General features: G+C 42.1%; 1 protein-coding gene across 1 annotated transcript in view; it reads left to right on the top strand.

Moving 5' to 3' along the window:
* Positions 1–10,799, top strand: part of EEFSEC (eukaryotic elongation factor, selenocysteine-tRNA specific) — a 116,849-nt gene extending 106,050 nt beyond the window's left edge. The window contains exon 7 of the mRNA XM_017732510.1: positions 1,879–10,799. Within this exon, the coding sequence (XP_017587999.1) occupies positions 1,879–2,063 (185 nt within the window). The 3' untranslated portion in view covers positions 2,064–10,799. The remainder of the gene's footprint in view (positions 1–1,878) is intronic.
* The last annotated feature ends 9,334 nt before the right edge of the window (positions 10,800–20,133 follow it).

The raw sequence follows: 20,133 nt of genomic DNA, 5'->3' as shown, positions 1-20,133 counted from the left end.
GTAGTGATGATGGAGTGATTGTAAGGGTAATGATATTAATGGGATTTATATGAAAGCATCCAATTAAAAAATCGAAACAGCTGCATCAAACATGACTCTACAATGTAATAAAATCATATAATAAATATGTGGTCCCGCCACACCATATTACCTAGTTTGATTAATTGAACCTTACATGTGCAAAGATAGTCATTATCAGACTTCTCAGCCATCAAGGAAGAACAGTCTCAATTATTTTCACAATGAAATAATCATTGCTTTTTTTGTGTCCTGCCATCTGGAAAGAGAAACCAGCAGCTGCCATGACTGTGAAATGCATGATCTTGCAGAACTATAGAAAGTTGATTCTGCTTAATGCTAGACTCCTGCAACCTTAGTGTGGGCTGTAATTTCTTTAGTTATATACTAATCTTGTTGCTTTTCTCCTCTTTTGGACCCTTGTGCCTTTTTCCCCTTTTGTTTTCCCTCCCCCCCCAAAAAAAAGACCCCTCTCTCTCCAAAAGTCTCCCCACTGCAGGGCCTTAGGGATGGTTTACAGCCTCTGGTTGTGAAATAGCAAACAGGCAGTTTCCTGGTTTTGCTTCAACACTTCCTTGTTTCTTCTCTTCCCTTGGCCATGCGGTGGGAATGCTGCTGGAACAATTTGCTCCCTGACACAGCAAGATGAGAAGGTGGGCTCTGGGGCTGTGTCCCCCTGCCATCAGCTGGGAGTGCCTCTGGATGTGTCTGAGCTGGAGCAAATCACCTGTGCCCGTAGACCTCCTGTCTCCAGTAAATCATAAGCATCTCAATCTTTTTGTCAGGCCGTGATATGAGAATCCGCAGCTGAATTTCAATATGAGGGGAGAGAGGCTGATTAAGTGTTTGAGATAAGGTTATGTGACACCACAGGTTAAAAATACCTGAACTGATTTTGGCCCAATGCCTGAGAACCACATTGCAGCATATTCAGGTAGCCCTGAAAAAGCTTCCGAGGAGTTTGTTGTCTTCTGCTTTACGCAAGCACTTCTTCAGGAGTGGTCTTTTAGGAGCTGCATCTCTCTTGTTTTACAGCTTTTCTTTGGACTTTGCTTTCCTGCATTTCTTACCTAAATTGTTACCAGTGTGTTGAGTTATAAGAAAAAATAAAGGTGTAATAAACCCTGGCCGTTTAGGAAGAAAAGGACAAATAGTTTTGTTTGGCACAAATGTCTGGAGAAACAACCCTGAAATACTACACAGCTTAATTCTAGTGCCCTTAAGCAATGCAAGTTGGAAGCCCTAACAAATACTTTGTCTTAACAAAATAAAAACAAAATCCCAACAAACAAAAACACAAAACCTGTATAATTTACAATGTGCAAGTTATAAACAAGGCAGTGTGCTCCTGGTAGATCTGGAAAATAGACTTAAAAAAATTCAAGAATCTTCTGAGTCTTATGACTCTCTATAATTTTAGTATTTTACCAGTTGGGTTTTTTTCATGACTTATATTTTTATAAATATTCTTAGTGATGACAAGAAACTTTGGGTATGTGTCTAAATAATAGGAAAGGCCTGCCAAGTAAAAGACTTAGACCAGGCAAGCTGGTCTGGCTTGTTTAAATTCTTGCCTGTGTTTAATACTTTAAAAGCTGTAGATGGACACAGAAAGATTCAGGATACTGCACTGGATTTGTGGTATCGCTGTTGTGAACTTTGTTATGGCTTCTCTTATTTTCTATGTAAATTACTGTATTCCAGGAGTCTTACACAGATATGTGACTTCCCTAATGCATTTCATTTACTTTCTTCTTTTCTTTGGTTGATTTCAAATGTAAACTTGCCTGCTCATTTTTTCTAGTTCTATGAAATGTGATGTTGAGTGCGTAAGTCGTGTGTGTTCTTGTTCTTTTACAGATGGGCTGAAGCCAGATACCAAGATGCTGCTAACTGCTGCCTCCAAGAAGAAATCTAAGGGGGGAAAGGGGGATATGACCAAAGAGGATGAAAGCAGCAAGAACGATTCAGCCCAACCTGTTACTATCTCTCTTATCTTTAAAAGATATATTTTTGACACACAGAAGAAAATGATTCAATCCTGAGGAAGCAAGAGAAGCCCCTGATTATACCTGGAAGTCCAGACCCTGAAATGCATTGAGGTGGAACACGTTTCTTGTCCAAACACATTAGACCTGTTCCTTCCTCACAAACAGAGCCTGGAAGCTTCTGCTGACTGTGCCCCCTTCCAAAATCTCTGCAATCCCATATTGTTCTGTTTGAATTTTCTTATTTTGTCATCTCTTGTGATGTGAATCTTTATGACATCTCAGAGAATCTCACCTGCCAGATGAGCACATTTGGGTGTACATTCTAATTGCACTGTTTTTCTGGAGAATTGTGTTGAAGTTTTTCTTGATTTAGAAGTTTGCCACCAATATTAATCTAAATCAAGTCAAGATGTGAATTTCATGTGACCCACAAAGTGAAGCTGATTATTCTAGGCTTACTTCCTTGAGCAAAGTGGGAGACAGAAAGCGCACAATTTAATAGATGAAACCTAAAATGGGTGTTTCACATTCCTTCAGTTGCAACTATGTAAGATGCTATCTGAGAGATGGTATGGATGTTTTTTATAAATGATTTATATCTAGAAGTGGTTTTCATATTAAACATAATGTTCTGTGTAGCTGAGAGTCTTAATTGTTCTGTTTGCTGTTCCAAAGGTTCAGAACTTACCTTCAATGACATTTTATGTAACGTTTCTGATTTTCTTGCCTGTTCTGCAATGAATTCTATTGCAGAGCTGTTTTCTTTCTTTTTCCTTTTTTTTTTTTGTAACCAAAATGCCTTTTGTGTGTGAGAGAAAAAGTTGCCTCTGGAAATAGTCAAGGCCTTTATTTCATTAAAATAATGATAGAAGATTGCTGCATAAGCCTTGTAAAATGAGTATCTCCAAGATGCTTTAGAAACCATTAGTTGTTTAATAGGGATTTCATGGCTGCTTTAGCTCTTTCTCTCAATTTCATGTCCTAGGCTCATAAAAAGGAGAGCACTGGTAATATCCCTTCTTGCATACAAAGTATAGGGCACCTTACATTAAAACTAACAGCAATTGCACAGGTACGAAAGTTGCAGTCTGGAACAGAAATTGGACTTGGCCTCAGCAGTATGGACAATGTTAATTCCTGCCTTTTGAACAAAAAGAGTACCTGCTTGTTGATGCTGAATAGCAGCCTGTGACCCATTTGCTGAAGTCAGCTAGAGATGGTGACCACATGTGTAATGTAAGTGCATTAGTTGCACATGGAGGTAAATAATTGCTACATTAATTCTTATTAATCATATTATTATATCCCTTGATGGGCATGAGTCCATCAGGTTAAAATGATCCTGATTTTTTTCCAGTCTTTTCCTTTTAATTTCCAGGTAGCCAAAGTGTCCACAAATAGCAAAGCTATCAGCTATTGAGGGGTTATTTACAGCTGGACAGCTGTGAGACAGGGCAAGCCTGGTGTCTAAACTAGGCTAATGGTGTCCCTTTAAATCAGAACAGAATTAGTGCTTTGTGTAATAATCCCAAACAGTTTCTGCTGAGTGAGTCCCAGCAAAGCTTTAGCACATCCCTTAAGATTATGGGGTATGCTTTCAGTGTGATCCCAGAGGAATTAGGCAGGCAACTTCAGCTATTGGCTTAACGTGACTTGTGCTGCCAGCCTTGCTGGAAAATGTATCCTTCTGTAATGGAAAAAATGCATTTCACACCCCTGTCACCTCTCCTTCCCCATTTCTCTCTTCTTCCCAAACACCCCCAAAGGCAGTCTTTGGAAAGAATATTTATAATGTTATCTTTCTTTTAAGCCTTTATCAAATCCTGTTTTGTACTCTGCACTGTTACCCCTGCCTAAGATACTGCAGTGATGGAACATAGAGAAACAGATGACATTGAAGGAACAATGTTACTATCATTCCAGGTTAGTCTAAGAATTATTGGTATTAAAAAAACCCTAATTAAAAATACCCTAATTATTAAGGAACTTATACTTGTATCTGCATAGTTCTAGTGTCCTTGCCAAATTTTAAATGGGTTGCTGATTTGGAGTATTGGAAAGAAAAAGGGAGTGATCAGGAGACGTGCTTCCAGAGTTGTCATCCTTGCACTTACAGGGGTTTGTCTTTCTCATTTCTAAGCCACTTTTGAGAAGTTCTGGAGAGGAGGTTGTCCGTGTAAATGGGGATATGTATTTTTACAAAGGCCTATCTGATGAGTGTTTCCCCCCCCACCCTGGTGGAGTGCCCTTAACAGGATCAGCAAGTCTGTTGTTATGGAACTTGATCCCTTTGAAAACTCATTAACCCTGAACACTTAGATTTGCAGCCCTCTGCTTGGCTGAAAGGACTCCTAGTGCAGGGAGTCCCCTGGTTTATTTGCTTGGGGTGCTCCAAGGGAGTGAGCGGCAGTACTTCCAGAGCTGTACCTACATCCCTTTCTCATCCAGTCTCTTGTAAATATATTTTTAAATCTTCCCCCTATCTTCCATTTCATTTCCAGACTAGCATGCTGACTTTGCATTTTTCTCAGTCCAAGACCTAACCTCCTTCTCAGCGCTCCCATTTCCTTCTTTGCTCATTGCTTCTCCTTGCTCTGGCTCTGCTCTTGCCCTGGAGATCCATGGCAGGGCTCCCACGATGGTTGCTGGGAGCCCAGTGAGGTGGGAAAGGCTCTTGGCCTGCAGCTCACACCAGTTCCTGTGTGCTGCCTCTGTTCAGGCTGTGACCCTGGGCAGCTCTGATGGACCCACAGGAGCAGGCTTTGCCTTCACCTGCCACCCTACCCTGTCCTTGTGCCTTGCAATCCTCTGTGGACAGCCCCTGTCACAAAGCCCCATCTCTCATTTTGCTCCTGTTGCAGAGGTTTGTGTAGGACACACAGCTGGGAAGGGATCTGGGGCTTGGTTTTGTGTTTCTCCCGATGTAGAATTCCAAAAGGAGAACCTAAGTGTGCCTAAGAACTTTGATTATAATGTGCTATTACTGCAGATCTCTGGCTGCTGTCCTGAGGCTGTTGGATACACATTCGAAAAAGGGTGAAATGGTGGAACAAAATGATTATGGGAAAATCAAAGCTTTTAAAGACATTTGTAGGATGAACAGATGTTCAAACATTCTTTTATTTGGTTTCCAGACAGACGTAGAGACTTTCCTTTCATCCTCATAATCAGTGCATTATGCTGTAATTTGTAAAAATGGCATTAAAAAAATATTAACAGGGTCATATTGTGATCTACTGGCTCTGTGTCATTAAGCCGTGAAGTTAAGAACGGCAACTGGGAACACGGGTTAAATGTTGCAGAATGTACTGTGCTAGCATATATTGTCAGACTGTATTATAATGAATCCAAAATGGAATAAAGATGTAAGGAGTTTTTTTAATACTGCTAAGGTTGTCAGTGTTGCAAAACTAGAAATTATTATGGCTGTGCAGATGTTCGGTGAGTAATACATCTTCGGGTTGTGGGGAGAGTAGCAGGGAGAAAAGCTTTGTTTTTACAAGCCTGTTCTCTACTTTTCCTTGGAATTTATTTTGGGACTGCAGTCTGGCTTGTGATCATGCCAGAGGTCTGGAGCCAGGAGGGTCAAAGCTGCGCTCATGGTAGCAAGGATTCAGTAGGTGGCATCCTTTGCTTGGAATCAAAGCTGAGTCTCCCCACCTAAAAAGGGGGTTTTCACTGGAACTGAGACTGAAGGGTTTGCATCAGGCTTGCAACCCAGCTCTTAAAGAACAGCTTCTGTTAAAAACTACAATGCATTTAATGCCTGGGACAGAGCCATCAACTCCAATCCGTTGACCAAACCCTGAGGCACTGATGTCCTTTCTCTGTGTGTTTCTGGCTCAGCTGGAAACAGCTCTGTCTCTTAAATCCTGTGTTAGTTGGTTGCAAGTATCTGACTATGGAAAAGTGAGCCATCTGCACCAGGGGAGTTCTTGATGTGTACAAGGCATCTCCTTCTGGGAAATAGCATTTTCCTTGCCCATTGGACTCTGCAGTTGAACAGCCACGGGGTGGCAGAGCAAAATGAGAGCCCAGCAGAGCTCATGGGGAGTTGCAGTGGTGCAGCCACGGTCCACCCCGGCACTGTTTGCCTCTCACTGCTGGGAGAGCAGCTCTGTGTTTACATCTGCAGAGTGCTCTGGGATCTTGTGAAATGAAGCATGAAAGGCAGCAGAGGAATGCTACCTTATTAGCAGTTTCAAAAAGCCTTCATGTTTCCCTTTTAGTTTAATATCCACAGTGAGCTGGAAAGCTCTTCGTTTACAAGCACATGAGTTTTAAACAAACTTACTGAGGATATAAATAGAATAATTTTAAGATAGAGCCTAGCACTGGGAGCTAACCTGCCAAACCTGGGAGAAGGGGAAATACTGTATGACTGCCATCTGTGGTAAGGCCAGTTTTGGTAGATGATGGGCATCCAGAAGGAATCCAGGGGCTTGGGGAGGTTGTGTTTAAGCAAAATACTGATAGTCTTCTGGAATTCCCCACAAATTTTCCTGCTGTTCTGTACAAAAATAGGTTAAAGCCATCATTTTACACAGTTGTAGCTCCACTGTAGACAATATATGAGGAAAAAGAGTACAGTGGATCTGCTTATTTCCCATTGTTAGTGCCAGATTATGGAGTCTCTCTCTGATCTCCTGCTGTGCATGCTGTGCTAGTTGAAGTTCCAGTTGTTGGGTTTGCATTCCTCAATGAGTGTTACAGTTCTTTATTTTCATTTGTGTGTCTGATACAAGTGCTTTTCCAAGATGGTATAATCAGTCTGTAAGACTTCCACTTCCTCTTCAAGGTGACTCTTGTTTGTCAAAGGTGAGTCCTCAAAGGGGCATCTAAGCTTTTTGTATTTTGTATGCTTTTCCTTGTAAAGGACAGGAGAGAGATTCTGTCAAATTCTTCTCTTTCTGTATTTCACAGTCAGCTGTGAAAGGAACTCATGGAACAGAATCAGAAAATACTGCAAGATCTTTGGTAAATCTCAGCCCTGCACTGCTTTACAAGGCGCAGTCTTAAAAACATGACTGTCTTTTTGCCTATTGAGTCCTTGCCAGTCCTGCCTGTTCTAGTTCATATTTCTTAACCAAAAGGTAATTTGAGGTCTGGATCAAGTGCTGCTAAACTGACAACCCCAGCAGTGAATGAGGTGCCTGCTAACACCCTTGTACTGGCATTTTGGCTAAACTGATCTGATTACTTTTGATCCTTTAAGAAAGCTAGGCTGTTCATTTGCTCTAGCATGTTCTGTTTAGATCAATTTCTTCTCCTTTGAGTGGAAGTCGTGCAGTCTTCTTGTGTTTTGGTTGATCATTCTGAGATTTCTCAAGGGCCTCATTCATGTCAATCAGGGAGACTCCATCCTTTTTGGACCACAAAATTGCTTTTATTAGGCTGTATGTGGCCCCCATTCAGACGTGTAGGAACCAGTCCTTTTATACTGTTTTCTGTGAAAACTGATATTTTAGTGCCTATAACTTCAGTCTGACAGTTAGGAGTGATCGATGCCCTCATGGTGAATTCATTCCCAAAACAGCATTCCATAAGGACAAGCTGAAACTTAGACCCCACACAGAGGTTTTGCCTAAATTTCTTAGTTTTTGCTAAAGTAAGCGATCCATCGTCTAGTTTTCTTTCTTAAGCCTCACTTCAACCAAAGCTGACTTGAACTCTGCACTCTCTGAAAACACAGTTTTGTTACCTGGAAAGATCAAGGTCTTTCAGAAGCTCTTCCAGACACTGTCAAGTTACTGAAATATTATCTACATTGGTGCCCACCTCTGTTAAATAGGTGCGGGATTCTTTTTTCTGCAGTGTGCTGGTCATACTCTCTGTGAGGACAGTAGAAATGCAGGTGGGGTACTTAGTTACTTACAGTGCAGGAATAACTAAAATTATTCCCCCCAAAATATCAGGCATCTGAGAAGTGGGTTTTCTCATTTGTTTCTTACTTGTTTCTTCTTTAGATGAACTAAGGTAGGTTTTAATTGTTGGTGAATGTGGAAGAGAAAGGGAAGGGATGATGTTGTGTTTTCTTGCCTTTTAAAAATATTGTTGGAGAGCTCTGGCAAGAGAAGCATTTTGTTCGGAGAGAAATGCAAATCACTTTATACCTCAGTGTGGGAGGTTTTTCTGTTGTTTTTAACTGTGAGGATTGATCTGTGCTTAGAACCCCACTGGGTAAGTGGACAGTTTGGGCTCCATCCAGTTCTAAGTTGAGCTGTAAATCTCATTTGCCATCTGGCCAAGCATGGCGTGACTGGGCAGTTTCAGGCAGAGATCTGGATTTAGAACAGTGGAAGAACACAGAGGTTGCCAGATTGGAATGAAAATAAAAGTGTCAGGAACACAAAACTCAATGAGGCATGGGTTTAGGCTGACATGTATTTGTAGAGACCTAGAACTGCTGTAATAATGGTATCTGAGCACATTTATTTAGCAATTCTGTTGTTACAACAGGTCCATAAATGTTTAAGCATCACAGTTTAACATCTACAATTTCTTTTAAAGCTGAAGTTGCTGCAAGATCAGTATTGAGAAAAACTCTTGCAAAGCATTTTGCTTTCTCAGTACTAAGTGCTGACAGTATTTGACAATTTTTGCCCTTGATACATGATGTATTTCAAAACTACATCATTATGTACAACTTACCCTCACTGATGTGTTTGTGCAGCAAATCCATGCTCAGCTGATGGGTACAAAAGTGGGAGGATGAATTTGGTCAGTTGTCCACTGTCACATGTGGGATGTCACAGGAGCAGAGCTGAGTCTTCAGAGTATGGCTCCTGCTGCTTCTCTTCCCACGTTTCCCTTGCTGCCAGGTGAAGGGCACTGATGAGGCTGCTGTTGCCAGCCTTGAGGGTGGTTAGCCTGGACTCCTCAGAACATTGCTTTCCTGGGACAAAAGTAAGAGGATGTCTGTCATAACTTTATCTTTCACTGAGGCAGTGCAGACAGAGTTTGTCCACATGGCCCATATTTGGTTTGGTCCATCTTGCCAAGGCAGATGCTAAAATGGATTGTCTATGGATTGCCATCCACCCTAACATAGAAAGCTCATGTAGGAATTGGTGCTTGTACCCCACTACTAAAACAGGCAGAAGGGGACTTGTGGTAACTTTGTCCACAGTTATTTGCTTAAAATACTAACATTAAAGTCATCTATGAAATAGCAGCAAAGACCACCTTCAATTTGTACATAAGACTTGCTAATTTGCAACATTAGTTTTGCTGGTTAGTGTGGGGTGTTTTTTTCCCCTTAATTAGAAATTTTAATTAGAGCATGCTGTGTATTAAGATGTTAAAGCTTTGACTGGCAGTTTGGAATTGCAGAAGGATCAGCTGTCTCTGTAGGGCTGCAGCACAACAGGGATTAGCTCGCACCCTCCTGCCTGCAGGTGTGTTTTGCTTTTTGAGTCGGATCATCAGGAAATGTTCCTCCAGGTAGGAAACATTCATCTCACTGATCAGACCTTGTCTGTTCCGAGGAGCCTGAGCTTAGGGAAGAGCTGCAGATTCACATCCACAAGGTGTAAGGACAAAGTCTCAAACCTGAATGACAAACAGGTCAGTTGTTGGAGTGTTTCACCGTGGCAACTTTGTCCACTCGCTCCAGTTGTGCTCCGCCAGTGCAGGACGGTTCCTTTGGAGATCAGTTGCTGTGTTGGCACTTCTGCAGCTCCAATTTTCAGTCCTGTAATGTAGAAGAGCAACCTGAAGAGATTTCCCCATCCCAGAAATCCCATCTGCTGATCTGGGCTGTCTGTAACACACCATGCATAGGGAGCTGCTGGGTGTGAGGGAGCCTTGTGACCTGATGTATTTTGAGTTGCTCAAACTCCCTTACCTCATTTTTCTTCTCTTCTGTTTTAAAGCAGATTCAAGGGGAGATAGGATAGATTCTTAAATATTAACATTCAATATTTCCAGCATCACACTTCTGGAAAGTACAAAAACTTCTGCCATGGATAATTATGGAATAACCTATATAAGGGAACTGTTTCCCCAGTCTCCTCACACTTGGTGGGTATCTTATGTCCTTTGAGCCTGAAAATTCATATTTTTGTTCTGTCTAGAGTAAGTGTGGGGTTTTCTGTTAACCAGACAAATACACAATCATTTAAAAAACTGCTGAAATGCATTTTCCAAGAGATCTTGTGGCACTCTAACCCACAAGCTAATTATGGTACTGCAATTATAATTTGCTCTTTTGAGTTGATTTCATGTTCTGCTGGAACAGAAGTCATGATTTCCTTTATTTCTTGCTGTTAGTTTGTTTATCAGATGTCATCTGTCTTCAGAAGTGCAAATCTTTGCAAGCCCTGTTGATACAGAAAACTATCTATGCTTCTAATGGTTTTAGTAAATCAATATGCTCTTCCAAATGAAGACTGATAAGCAGAGTTTTAATAATTTCAATATTATCTGTCCCTTTTCTTAAGCATCCATCCCACAGAGTCCTGCTGTGCAAGGTCCCTGTTCTATTGAGTGTTCAAACTGATGCCCAAATATTTCGTTGTGGATTCTTCTATTAAGATATCCATGTAGTTCAATGTATATGTTACTGGTGGTTAACTTTCACTTGTCAATACTCGGTTTCAGCCTAGATTTGGTAATATGTAAGTTCTTCCTCCTCTTCCTGACAGCTAAATTAACCTGCTATTTGCAAATCTTGTCCAGTTATAGCTCTTCCCTTTCTGGAGGGTCACTAGTTAAGCAGCACTGAGTTAGTGTGGACTTCTTTAGCACTTGTTGGATCTTTCATTTGATTAAAGCCAGATTCTTACTTTACCTCTGTCCTTTTCTTTCCTTGATTTTCTTGCAGAAAGTCTTTGGTAACCAAATGGTTCATGAATGTGTGTATATAATTCCAGTATAGTAGAGGTGTACCCAGTTTTCCTTGGCTTTTTTTGGTGCTTGGTGATGACATTGATCAGGATGATTGGCCAGCCCAGTTTCGGTTGTTGCCTCATGGTTTTATCTGGTATGGAAGTAAGCTGACACTGGTCTGTAATTCCCTTGTCGTTCCCTTTCTGTTTTAAAGAAAGTGATAACTCTGGTAATTGACGGTAGTTAAGAAATGTATGTCTGTTCGTGTGTAAATATTTTAAAATGCTGTCAATAATCAGTGAAGCATTTTATCTGTCATTTTCTGCTGATTGCACACTTAATTAGTGGACTTGTCATTTTTATACCAATCAATAGAAGTGACTAAGTGGATAATTAATGAATGTTATCGAGCATCGCCACTTTTTGCTGAGCAGTTCTAGATCAAAGTTGATCACAAACACAAGTTCTAGAGTTTGTTACCTGATAGTGAAGGCAGATTCTGTTTCAATTTTGTAAAGATAAAATTTCTATTTTCATCTGAACTTTAAGCTAGCATTGTCAGAAAGCACCATGGAATGAGTTTTTTGCTGGAAGGACCTTTGCAGGTATTGTGGATGTTGAGGTGGGCACCCCTTGAGGAGTGGCTGAGCAAACCCAGTGTCACCATTCTGCACTTGGCTGCTCCTGACTCCTGCCTGTTGTAGTAACTTTGAATCCAGCATTTCACTGTCTTAAAAAGGGAACATCAGGAGAGGCTTTGCAACAAGTTGAAAATGAGCAGTGGTGTAGAAAATACACCATGATTGAAAAAAGGCTGATTTAATTAAATGTTTATGGCTGAGACATTCTGGTGTAAACAGCCTGTGGCTCCTGGCTTGCAAATTAGATGTCTTTCTGTTTGTGGCCAATCTCGTTGCTTGTGGTACTGGAGTTTCTGTCACTCTGAGCTCAAAATATCAAATCCAGGTGAGTGACTTGCACATTATGGAATAGGAGAATCCCTTCACTTAAGCACAGGTGAGCAGCCTTTCCTGGAGGGGTGGTCAGCACCAGCGCAGTCGGTTACAGAGCAGCAATGCCACAACCATTCCAGCTTGTGGCATTTGTGTGTGAAGAGGAGGAGCTCTATGGCTTGGAGGACAATACAATACTGTCTGTCTAAGACAGCACCAAATCCTATTGAAAGTACTCTATACTGAGCTTCCACTCTGTTTCTGACATCTCCATTTTTGTCTTGGAATCCTGTGGCTTGCTTTGTTATCAGGATAAAAATATTAAGAGAGCAAACATTTTTTCCTGTTCCATTAGCAAGATCTCTTCAGAATCTGTGATTGATAAGCATCTCTCTGCACCTTTTCAGCAAGGAGCTGTCATCTGTTAGATGTATATAGAATGGCAGGAACTATTACGTTTAAAAGGAAATCCTAAAGTCATCTTGTCCCTCTCCCTACCCAAAGGAAGGATCGGTTGTATGTATGTTCTTTTCTGGTGTTCAGCTAACTGGGTTTTAGAGATTTTTGTCAGTAGCTGTCACAGGACTTCATTATCATTAGGGTTGTTTGGGAGAGCATGGGAACAGATTTTTTTCTCCCAGTATTTTCCTTGCTGCAGTGTAAGCCTATTTATTTATTTATTATTTATCTCTATCCACTGTGATACAGAGAACACTCTATTCCTTTTCACTTTGCAGCATTCGTTATGTACTTAAAGACTGAGCATGGATGTGATCAATCTTCTTTCTTCTGGACTAAATGTTCTTTGTTGGTACAGTCTCTCCCCTTGGGGGCTGTGTTTCCTGGACCTGGGCTTGTTTCTGTCTTCCTGAGTTTCTCCAAATGGTCAGTGTCTTGTTTTAAGTACATTTCTCTCAGAGACCTCATGAGTGCTGACTGATTCAAGCAGGATTTTAACTTCGGGGGTGTCTCAGGACATCTTCCTGTTTATGCTTCCCTGTCTGCAGGTTTTGCAGAATCAGGAGTTTATTGCCTTGAGTCTAATGTGTGAGCTCAGATCACGATGCCTCTCTCTAGGTTTGTTAATATAGGCTTCCATTTCTCATTCTGTACTTACACATTTCAACATCCCCTCTTAAAAAGCTTCTTTTTTTTTTAGATTACTGTCCCAGTTTGCTGGGTTCAAATTCTAGTCATTTCCTCTAGCATATTCATTTCCACCTGATCTATCCAGTCACTGAGATCAGTAATGAAAATATTGAATAGAATTAGCTCAAGGTCAGGCTTCTGTGAACCATCCTTAATACACCCTCTCAAACAGCATACCATTGATAACTCTTCTCTTAATGGTCTCCAAACAGTCTCATGCTCAGCCTATAATGAGTTTCTCTAGGTGACTTTTCCCTAGCTTGCTTATGCAAATGTCTTGTGGAAAACTGTCAAAAGTTTTTTCTAAATCAAGCTACCCACACCTATATTCTAGGTGATATTTTCAGTTTTTCACTCTGCTTTTGTTTGGCTTCAGCTGCAAAACTGGACCTGTGTGAAGCCTGCTGCCCCAAGGCATGTGTTTGTTTTTGGGTTTTACTAGAACCCATTTTTCGTAGAAAAAATTTAATTTTTAATGTGTAAGAGGATGTTTAGGAATGTGAACCACTTTAGTGCAAAATATGCTGTACACAGGTGATATGCAAGTTATCTTGGTTCTGTAGGCGCATTTTAATCTTGACCTGCAAGTCTGTGTTCACAGCCTGGTTTAAGTATGTTGCACTCACAGCCCTAAATCAGAGCTGTCATCAAATACTCAGCTGCCAAGCATCCAAATGCAGCCTGGACCCAGTTTCAGCCCTGCAGCTTTTCTCTCTCATGGCTCCTGCCTGAATCACAGCCTGTAAGGCTTTCAGGGCTAAGAAGCAGCAAATTTTGCAGCTGAATTAAACAACACTTTGGTGACAAGGGTGAATCCTAACAGGAGCCTGAGGAGACATTCGGGGTCATTTTCACATATGGAATAAGTGGAGATTTGAATTACAGGTTAGTATTGTGGTCCTTTTCAGTATCATGATGCTTTCAGGTGTGATTAAAATGTTTTTGTTAACATTAAAAAAATCAAATAAGACATTTTCTGATAATTCCTTCTCCTTTCTTGGCCTTGTAATAAGCATATAATAAATTCAACAGCTGACGTCACGAGGAGCTATTGGATTTAAGCCCATCTGAACATGGAGATATTAGGACACCTCCTGCACCTTTGTGTGTAATGAATGGGTCTTAGTTATTATAAACTGCTGCACAACTTCACCTCTGCACAGGGTGCTCAGCAAACAATCCCCAGCAGAAAATGCCTGCTGTTTCCTAAGCCATGGGAAATGCTCTCTTACTCCATTAGCCCCCCTGCACTTGCTTGGTTTTTCTCCCTACTCGCTCCAAAGAGGAGGGAAGCATATCTTTACAGCCACACTAGCAAGAATTAGCCCAACTGTATTTTACAGGTAAACTAACAAATAAGAGGAGAATCTGAGCAGCCCCCAGGGACTGAATTTGTTTGCTGCTGGGCCGTTCTATCTGCAGCTGGCATCGGTGGAAACCCGAGTGCTCCATTAAAAGTCGACAACCTCTGTTGGCTGGGGCACGGGGCAAACAGAGCCAGCCTGTTCTGCAGACAGGCTGACGGCCTTTATCTCCCCCCACCCAGCTCAGGATGGGAAATGATGAGACTCTGAAACAAAAAGCTTGAAACTGGGACTCGGAGCTCTTACCCTGCAGCTGTTGTTCCAAGGAGGAGCAGAGACACAAGGTTGCCTTCAAGGGCCATGTGGGAAATTCACTGAGTGCAATGCATTAAGGGAGGATTGGGGCTCATCTGTGGGAATGGGGAATAATGCATGGGGCTGGTGTGGGCCCCAGGTAGTGACATGGGGGTGTGCATCTGCAAATCTTCATTCCAGAACCTTGGGGATGGTGTGGGTAAGTTACCACTCTAAGTTGATGAGGACAATAATATGTTATAGGGTCTACCCTTTTAACCATGCCCATGGAGTAGTGCCTTAAGCAGCAGCATACTGCCCTCTCACCCACCCCAAGGAGGCTCAGGCCTACGCTGTCCTGTAGCATTTTCTTCCAGTAAATGTGACTGCTCAAATGATGCCTTGATGTTCTGATTACTCACCAAACAGAAAGTAGGGGTTATATGTACTTCTGTTCCCATGGTGCAGCAGAATTAGATTGCACCTCAAACACCTGGGGTTAGGGATGATTCATGTGAAATACCCAGTATTTGATGTTTTCATCTTTTCAAATGACAACCCTTCAGCCAGGGGACAGTGTGCCACACAGGAAGTACACTGGGCTTTGATGGTATCGTCGTCTGAAGGGAAATGCATGATAGTACTGGGAACGCAAGGGAAGTGGTCTTTCCACCCTGAGTCTGCAGATATTTGAGTGGTGAATTCATTGGTTCTCCCATGCAGAAGAAGTTATCTTGACCCCATCCTTGCTGCTTCTCTGTCCCTTTGTTCCACCAACAGTTTTTATCAGTAAACTCTTTGGTACAAAAGTTGCTGTTTGTCATAGGCTTAAGGCCTTGTTTTGTCACTAAATGCTGCTGTTTTGTTACTTGCTCTTTTCTTTTGCAGTCTGGGTCCATGTGTTGTTACTTGACAGTAACACTGGAGCATTGGGGATGTTGGGGGTTTGTGCATAGTCCTGCTATACTTTTACTTGTTAATTCTATCAGGCAATGTTATAAAATGTGTAAAGGGAGAGTTCCTTATATCAGCTGCCTTTTGTTCATCTTAATCTCTAGTCAGTGTGAGTGACCTTTAGATAACAGCCAAGATAGTAGTTTGTGCTCTAAAAGCTTGAACATAGAAATGAATGTTGCAAATATCCTTTTGCTCTTAGCTGTCCGCCTTGTGTTGGGTATATAGGTTGAATCTTTATTCTAATTACTTTTTGCAGGTAAAAGTGGTATCCCATGAACGGGATTTTCAGAAGCAGTAACCTGAAACCTACTCTTAAAACAGTCAGAGTGAGTTTCATGGCTAACTTCAGGGGTAGGAGTGTACCCACAGCATGCTGCTGAGGACCCCAACCAAGCTGTTATACCTGGTTTGGTATGGCTGCAGGAGTGAGCTTGGTTGATCTCCAACAGAATTAGGGCATTTTCCTCTGAATTACAGGGTTTTAATGTCTTATTTGTAGGGCATACTCTGATGTCTGTTCAACAGTCTCTAAACCTCTCACATACAGAGTAAACTCTGGTATTCCTGCAGAGGGGGGGGAAAATGAAGGGGAAACATCTGGGGAAAGTAGAACATGAGCACAGACCACTGAATGCATTTGGATGTTGTCCTTTGGTTATAACAGTGTGTGAAACCTTGGGATGATCCACTGCAAAAACAGGGCAAGGATGGCTCCATCAAAAAAAATACTTCTGGCTTAAAGCTTGTGCCCAGGTTTTTTGTCAATTTTACCATGGTGTTGCGTTGTATCAAAGAAAAATACAGTTTGTGATTCGCCTTTAAGCCCTTCTCCCTGCACCATGCATAGGTCCAAGCCTACTGCTTGACTTTGTGGGTTCTGAGACTTCACAGGAGTTGGAGTGGGGAAGAAGCCCAGTGATCCAAATGTCAGCAAGGATTTGGCTATCCTGCAGCCCCCTTAGCGAGTCTCTCTGGCGTGCATGTGGAATATTTTCTGCCAGGTAAGTGGATCACGTGTCTTTTTTGGTCTTAGTTGCAGCTACTTTGTGTGTGTCATCTTCGGACTCCTGAAAAATTGCCCTGGGTGTCCCATGGTCTCAAGAATACCCATCTCTAAACATTTTGGTAGATGTCTTTGATTTGCACTGTTCTCTGCCGCCTGGTTTGTGACCAATGCTTTGTCTCCCTTCCCTGTTTTTTCTGACATGTTTCTGGTCAAGAGGTTTTGTTCCTTATAGCACCAGGAGCAGAGTTAGAGGCGGAAGTAATGCAAAACTCTGATATGTCCACATCTCTCTTCAATCTGTTTATCTTCCGCAGAGGCCTGATAGTGAATGACATTCATATAAACAGAGGGTGAAAGACCTGATGTGCACAGTTCAAACATCCTGTCATGGTCTGGGCACATGTACCTGATTGAAAAATAAACACCTAACATGCATAAACATCTGATGTGTTTTCCTGGTTAGAATTTTGTGTCCCTGTGCAGTGTTTTTGGAAGACCTACAGTTCATTCTTCTATTTTCCCACAATCCAGAAATTATAACCTGGTTTTAATTCTGCCTTGAGCTGCTGGCCATGACTTGATTGATGATGTAGACACATTTATCTGAATGCAGGTTTATGTGATATAACAAACAGTACTTCAGAGAAACACTTAAATGCTTTTCTCCTTCCAGCAGTGACCTGTAAACTTTTTTCACACAATTTAACCTTATCTCCCCCTGTCAGTACACTTGAGGGAAAGGACAGTGCTTCAGTCTAGAAAGCCACGGAGGTTGGACCAGGCTATCATTTCAAAATTCTGGAATCTCTATTCTTGCAAATTTTTCAGGACCAAACTGGATAAAGTCCCCAGGTCTGAAATAACTTTGCTTTCAGCAGAGGTTGGTGCTAGATGGTTTCCCAGTATCTTTACCAATCTGAGTGATTCTATGAATCTGTGTTAGACCATGTGCGGCCGTAGTTAAAATCAGGTTTGTTCACCCTGAAATTCCTGTAGCTTGGAAGAACATCATCCTTACATACTGTTCTCATTGCTGCTTCTTTGTGTCAGCCTCCTATCGTGGGATTTTTGACCCGAAGATCAGATGTTTCCTGGAACTGAGGGCATACAACAGATAAATTGCTGAAAAAGGTGTGAACACAAGATGCAGTAAAACTCTTCTAGAGGCATCATTTGTAGCAATTGTGGTCTGGTTCCAGCTTCCAGCTGTGCACAGGGCTGGACAGTCCTGAGCATCTGTGGTGCTGCTCTGGCTGTGGTGGATTCTCTGTGCTGGGCCTGTGAAGATAAAACTGATCCAACATAAATGGCTGGGAAATTCCTTTTCATGGCAGGAGGGTGTGTGCTCTCACATATTGCTCAGGGGACAGACCTCGGGCAAAGACATTCAAAGTTTGTGCTTTCTCCTGCATCTGGGGAAGAAGATGGCAAACCCAAGCAGCTGCTGATGTTAGAGGGGATCAGGCTTTGAGTCTGAAAGTCCTCAGTGATGACTATTTTGGCCTGTAACAAGGCTTGGTAAGATCTCTGGTGGAGAATTACTTGTGCAGTTGACAGTTTTGCCTATGAGAAGAAGTTTGTTTTTGCTATGAGCTGCATTGTGCGTGCTGTTCATCCCTAGCTGTCTCTTTGCCCTCCTGCTATCCTCAGCTCTTTTCAGAAACCTTAGATTTATCGCTCTTGGATTGTCTGTCTTGTTCTGGCTTTCAAAAATAAAAGCTTTTCAAAGGGCCTTTGGAACAGGCTGTGTTATTTTTGGCTCAGGCTCTTAGTGACACTCATTGCAGAATTAAAACTTCTAATTAGAAAGCAAAAAAATTGCAAGGGAAGGAAAACACATTGCTGCAAAATTAAGGTGGATATTTTAATTGCCCCAGAGGCATGGAATTGCAGTCCACTGCAGAGTTTGCTCTGCCCCAGAAGATCACGGTAGAAAATGATTACTGTTTTCCATAAGTAATCTAAAACCTTTACATTTTAAAAGCTCAAACAAACATCTCTGCCAAGATACTTGGATGCTGCCTGAGTTTGATGCAAGTGTCCTAATAAGAATCATTTAAAATTTACACATGTGATGTTGGGAAGATGATGTAGCGGGAAAAAGTAGTGAATTAAGGATGGCAAGGGAAGAAGATTGTTGTAATAAAACAAGAGATACAATGGAGTTGGAAGTGCAGATGACCTCTGTGACCTTGGATTTTTCAAGTGATTAATTTCTCCTGTGCAAACTTCTTGAAAATTGCTTTGGGATCATCTGCTGTGAGGCTCTGCACGAAGGGACGTGTCTGTGGGAATTCATGTGGGCTCCTTCCCGGTTTAGGTGGGTGCTGCCTGATGCTGCTCTCTTTCCTTCCCATGTCATGCTTGGCCCTGGTCAAGCCCTCAGTTTTTTCCATGGTTCTTTTCACTGGGGCAGGGGTGGGAGAGTTGTGCTTATTGGTGTCTGTGTGTATTTGTGTCTGCCAGAACCCCCCTGAGGCCCCAGTTGTGCTCTGCAAAGCTGTTTTGGGGGGAGAAGAAAAAGAAACAGAGAAAAGGAGATGATTGACAGTAGCCCTTTAGATTTCTGTTGTTAATGCACCAGTAATAAGATAAGGCTTATCTTTAAATGTTCATGGAATCGAGACTTTGATGGAAACAGGCTTTTGGGTTAATATATTTTTGATAGATAAAGCAGAATGAAATGAATAGACCAGGGGAACATACAGTATTTAGAGAAAGACATATTTTTTGTTTAAATCTCTCTCCTGGCATGCTGTCTGGGTGCATGTGACACTCACACATAAATGGTGTGTTTGTAAACACATGCCGGTGCGTGTGTTTTAGGGGGATGTGGGGGCCCAAATGGGGTGTCACTGGGCTAGGAGGCTGCTGAGTGAGATGAAATCTGCCGGTTGAGATGAAAAATCTCACCTTCTGTCCCTCCACTTCCCTTCAAGTCCAGCTCTTGCTGGGTGGGTAAATATGAACAGATAAGAGTTTGCAATGTAGAGATTTTGGCTCCCTCGTGCTGTGACATAAAAGAGGAGTTGTGTGCCGGCCTCTTGGAGGAGTTTGGGCAACAATGTTCTGTTGTCTGAGCTGCACAGGGGGAGTTTGGGATGTTGTAGTCATTAATGCATTTCAGCTCAAGCCCTTTGGATGGTCTGTTTTGCATATTTGCACATTTGGATGAAATTATCTCACAACCGTGCGTAGTACAGTGTCTGGGAAGGCCATGCCAAGGGGACAGAGCCTCCCCGCAGCGAAGAGCTGCAGCATCTGGGGCTTGCATCCCAGACCACTTGGTTGCTGCTTTTCAGTTGTGTGTTTACATCACAATTGTTGAATTTTATCTGCCTAGTTTCATGCCTCTCTTTTATACCTGTTCACTGAGGAGGCATCTGTCCTTCCTTGTCTCTCCCCGCCTGGGAACCTCAGCACTGCAGACCCAGCCATCTGAGCCACGCAAGTTCATTTTGTTTGTAACCTGCCTGGACTCAAAGTGATCTCTCCCTCTTAGGCTATGCTGACATAACCCCAGCATCTTACCAAATCTTACAAAGTATCACTGTAAACAGCTGCTAGAGCATCACGGGGAATGGGTGGTAGATATTGCCTGGCAAGTGAGTGGCACAGCTGGGAGAAGGTCC

The sequence above is a fragment of the Corvus brachyrhynchos genome, unplaced genomic scaffold, assembly GCF_000691975.1.
Source record: "Corvus brachyrhynchos isolate BGI_N302 unplaced genomic scaffold, ASM69197v1 scaffold4, whole genome shotgun sequence".
In the NCBI taxonomy this organism is placed as follows: domain Eukaryota; kingdom Metazoa; phylum Chordata; class Aves; order Passeriformes; family Corvidae; genus Corvus; species Corvus brachyrhynchos.
This window is presented reverse-complemented; position numbering and strand designations above follow the sequence as displayed.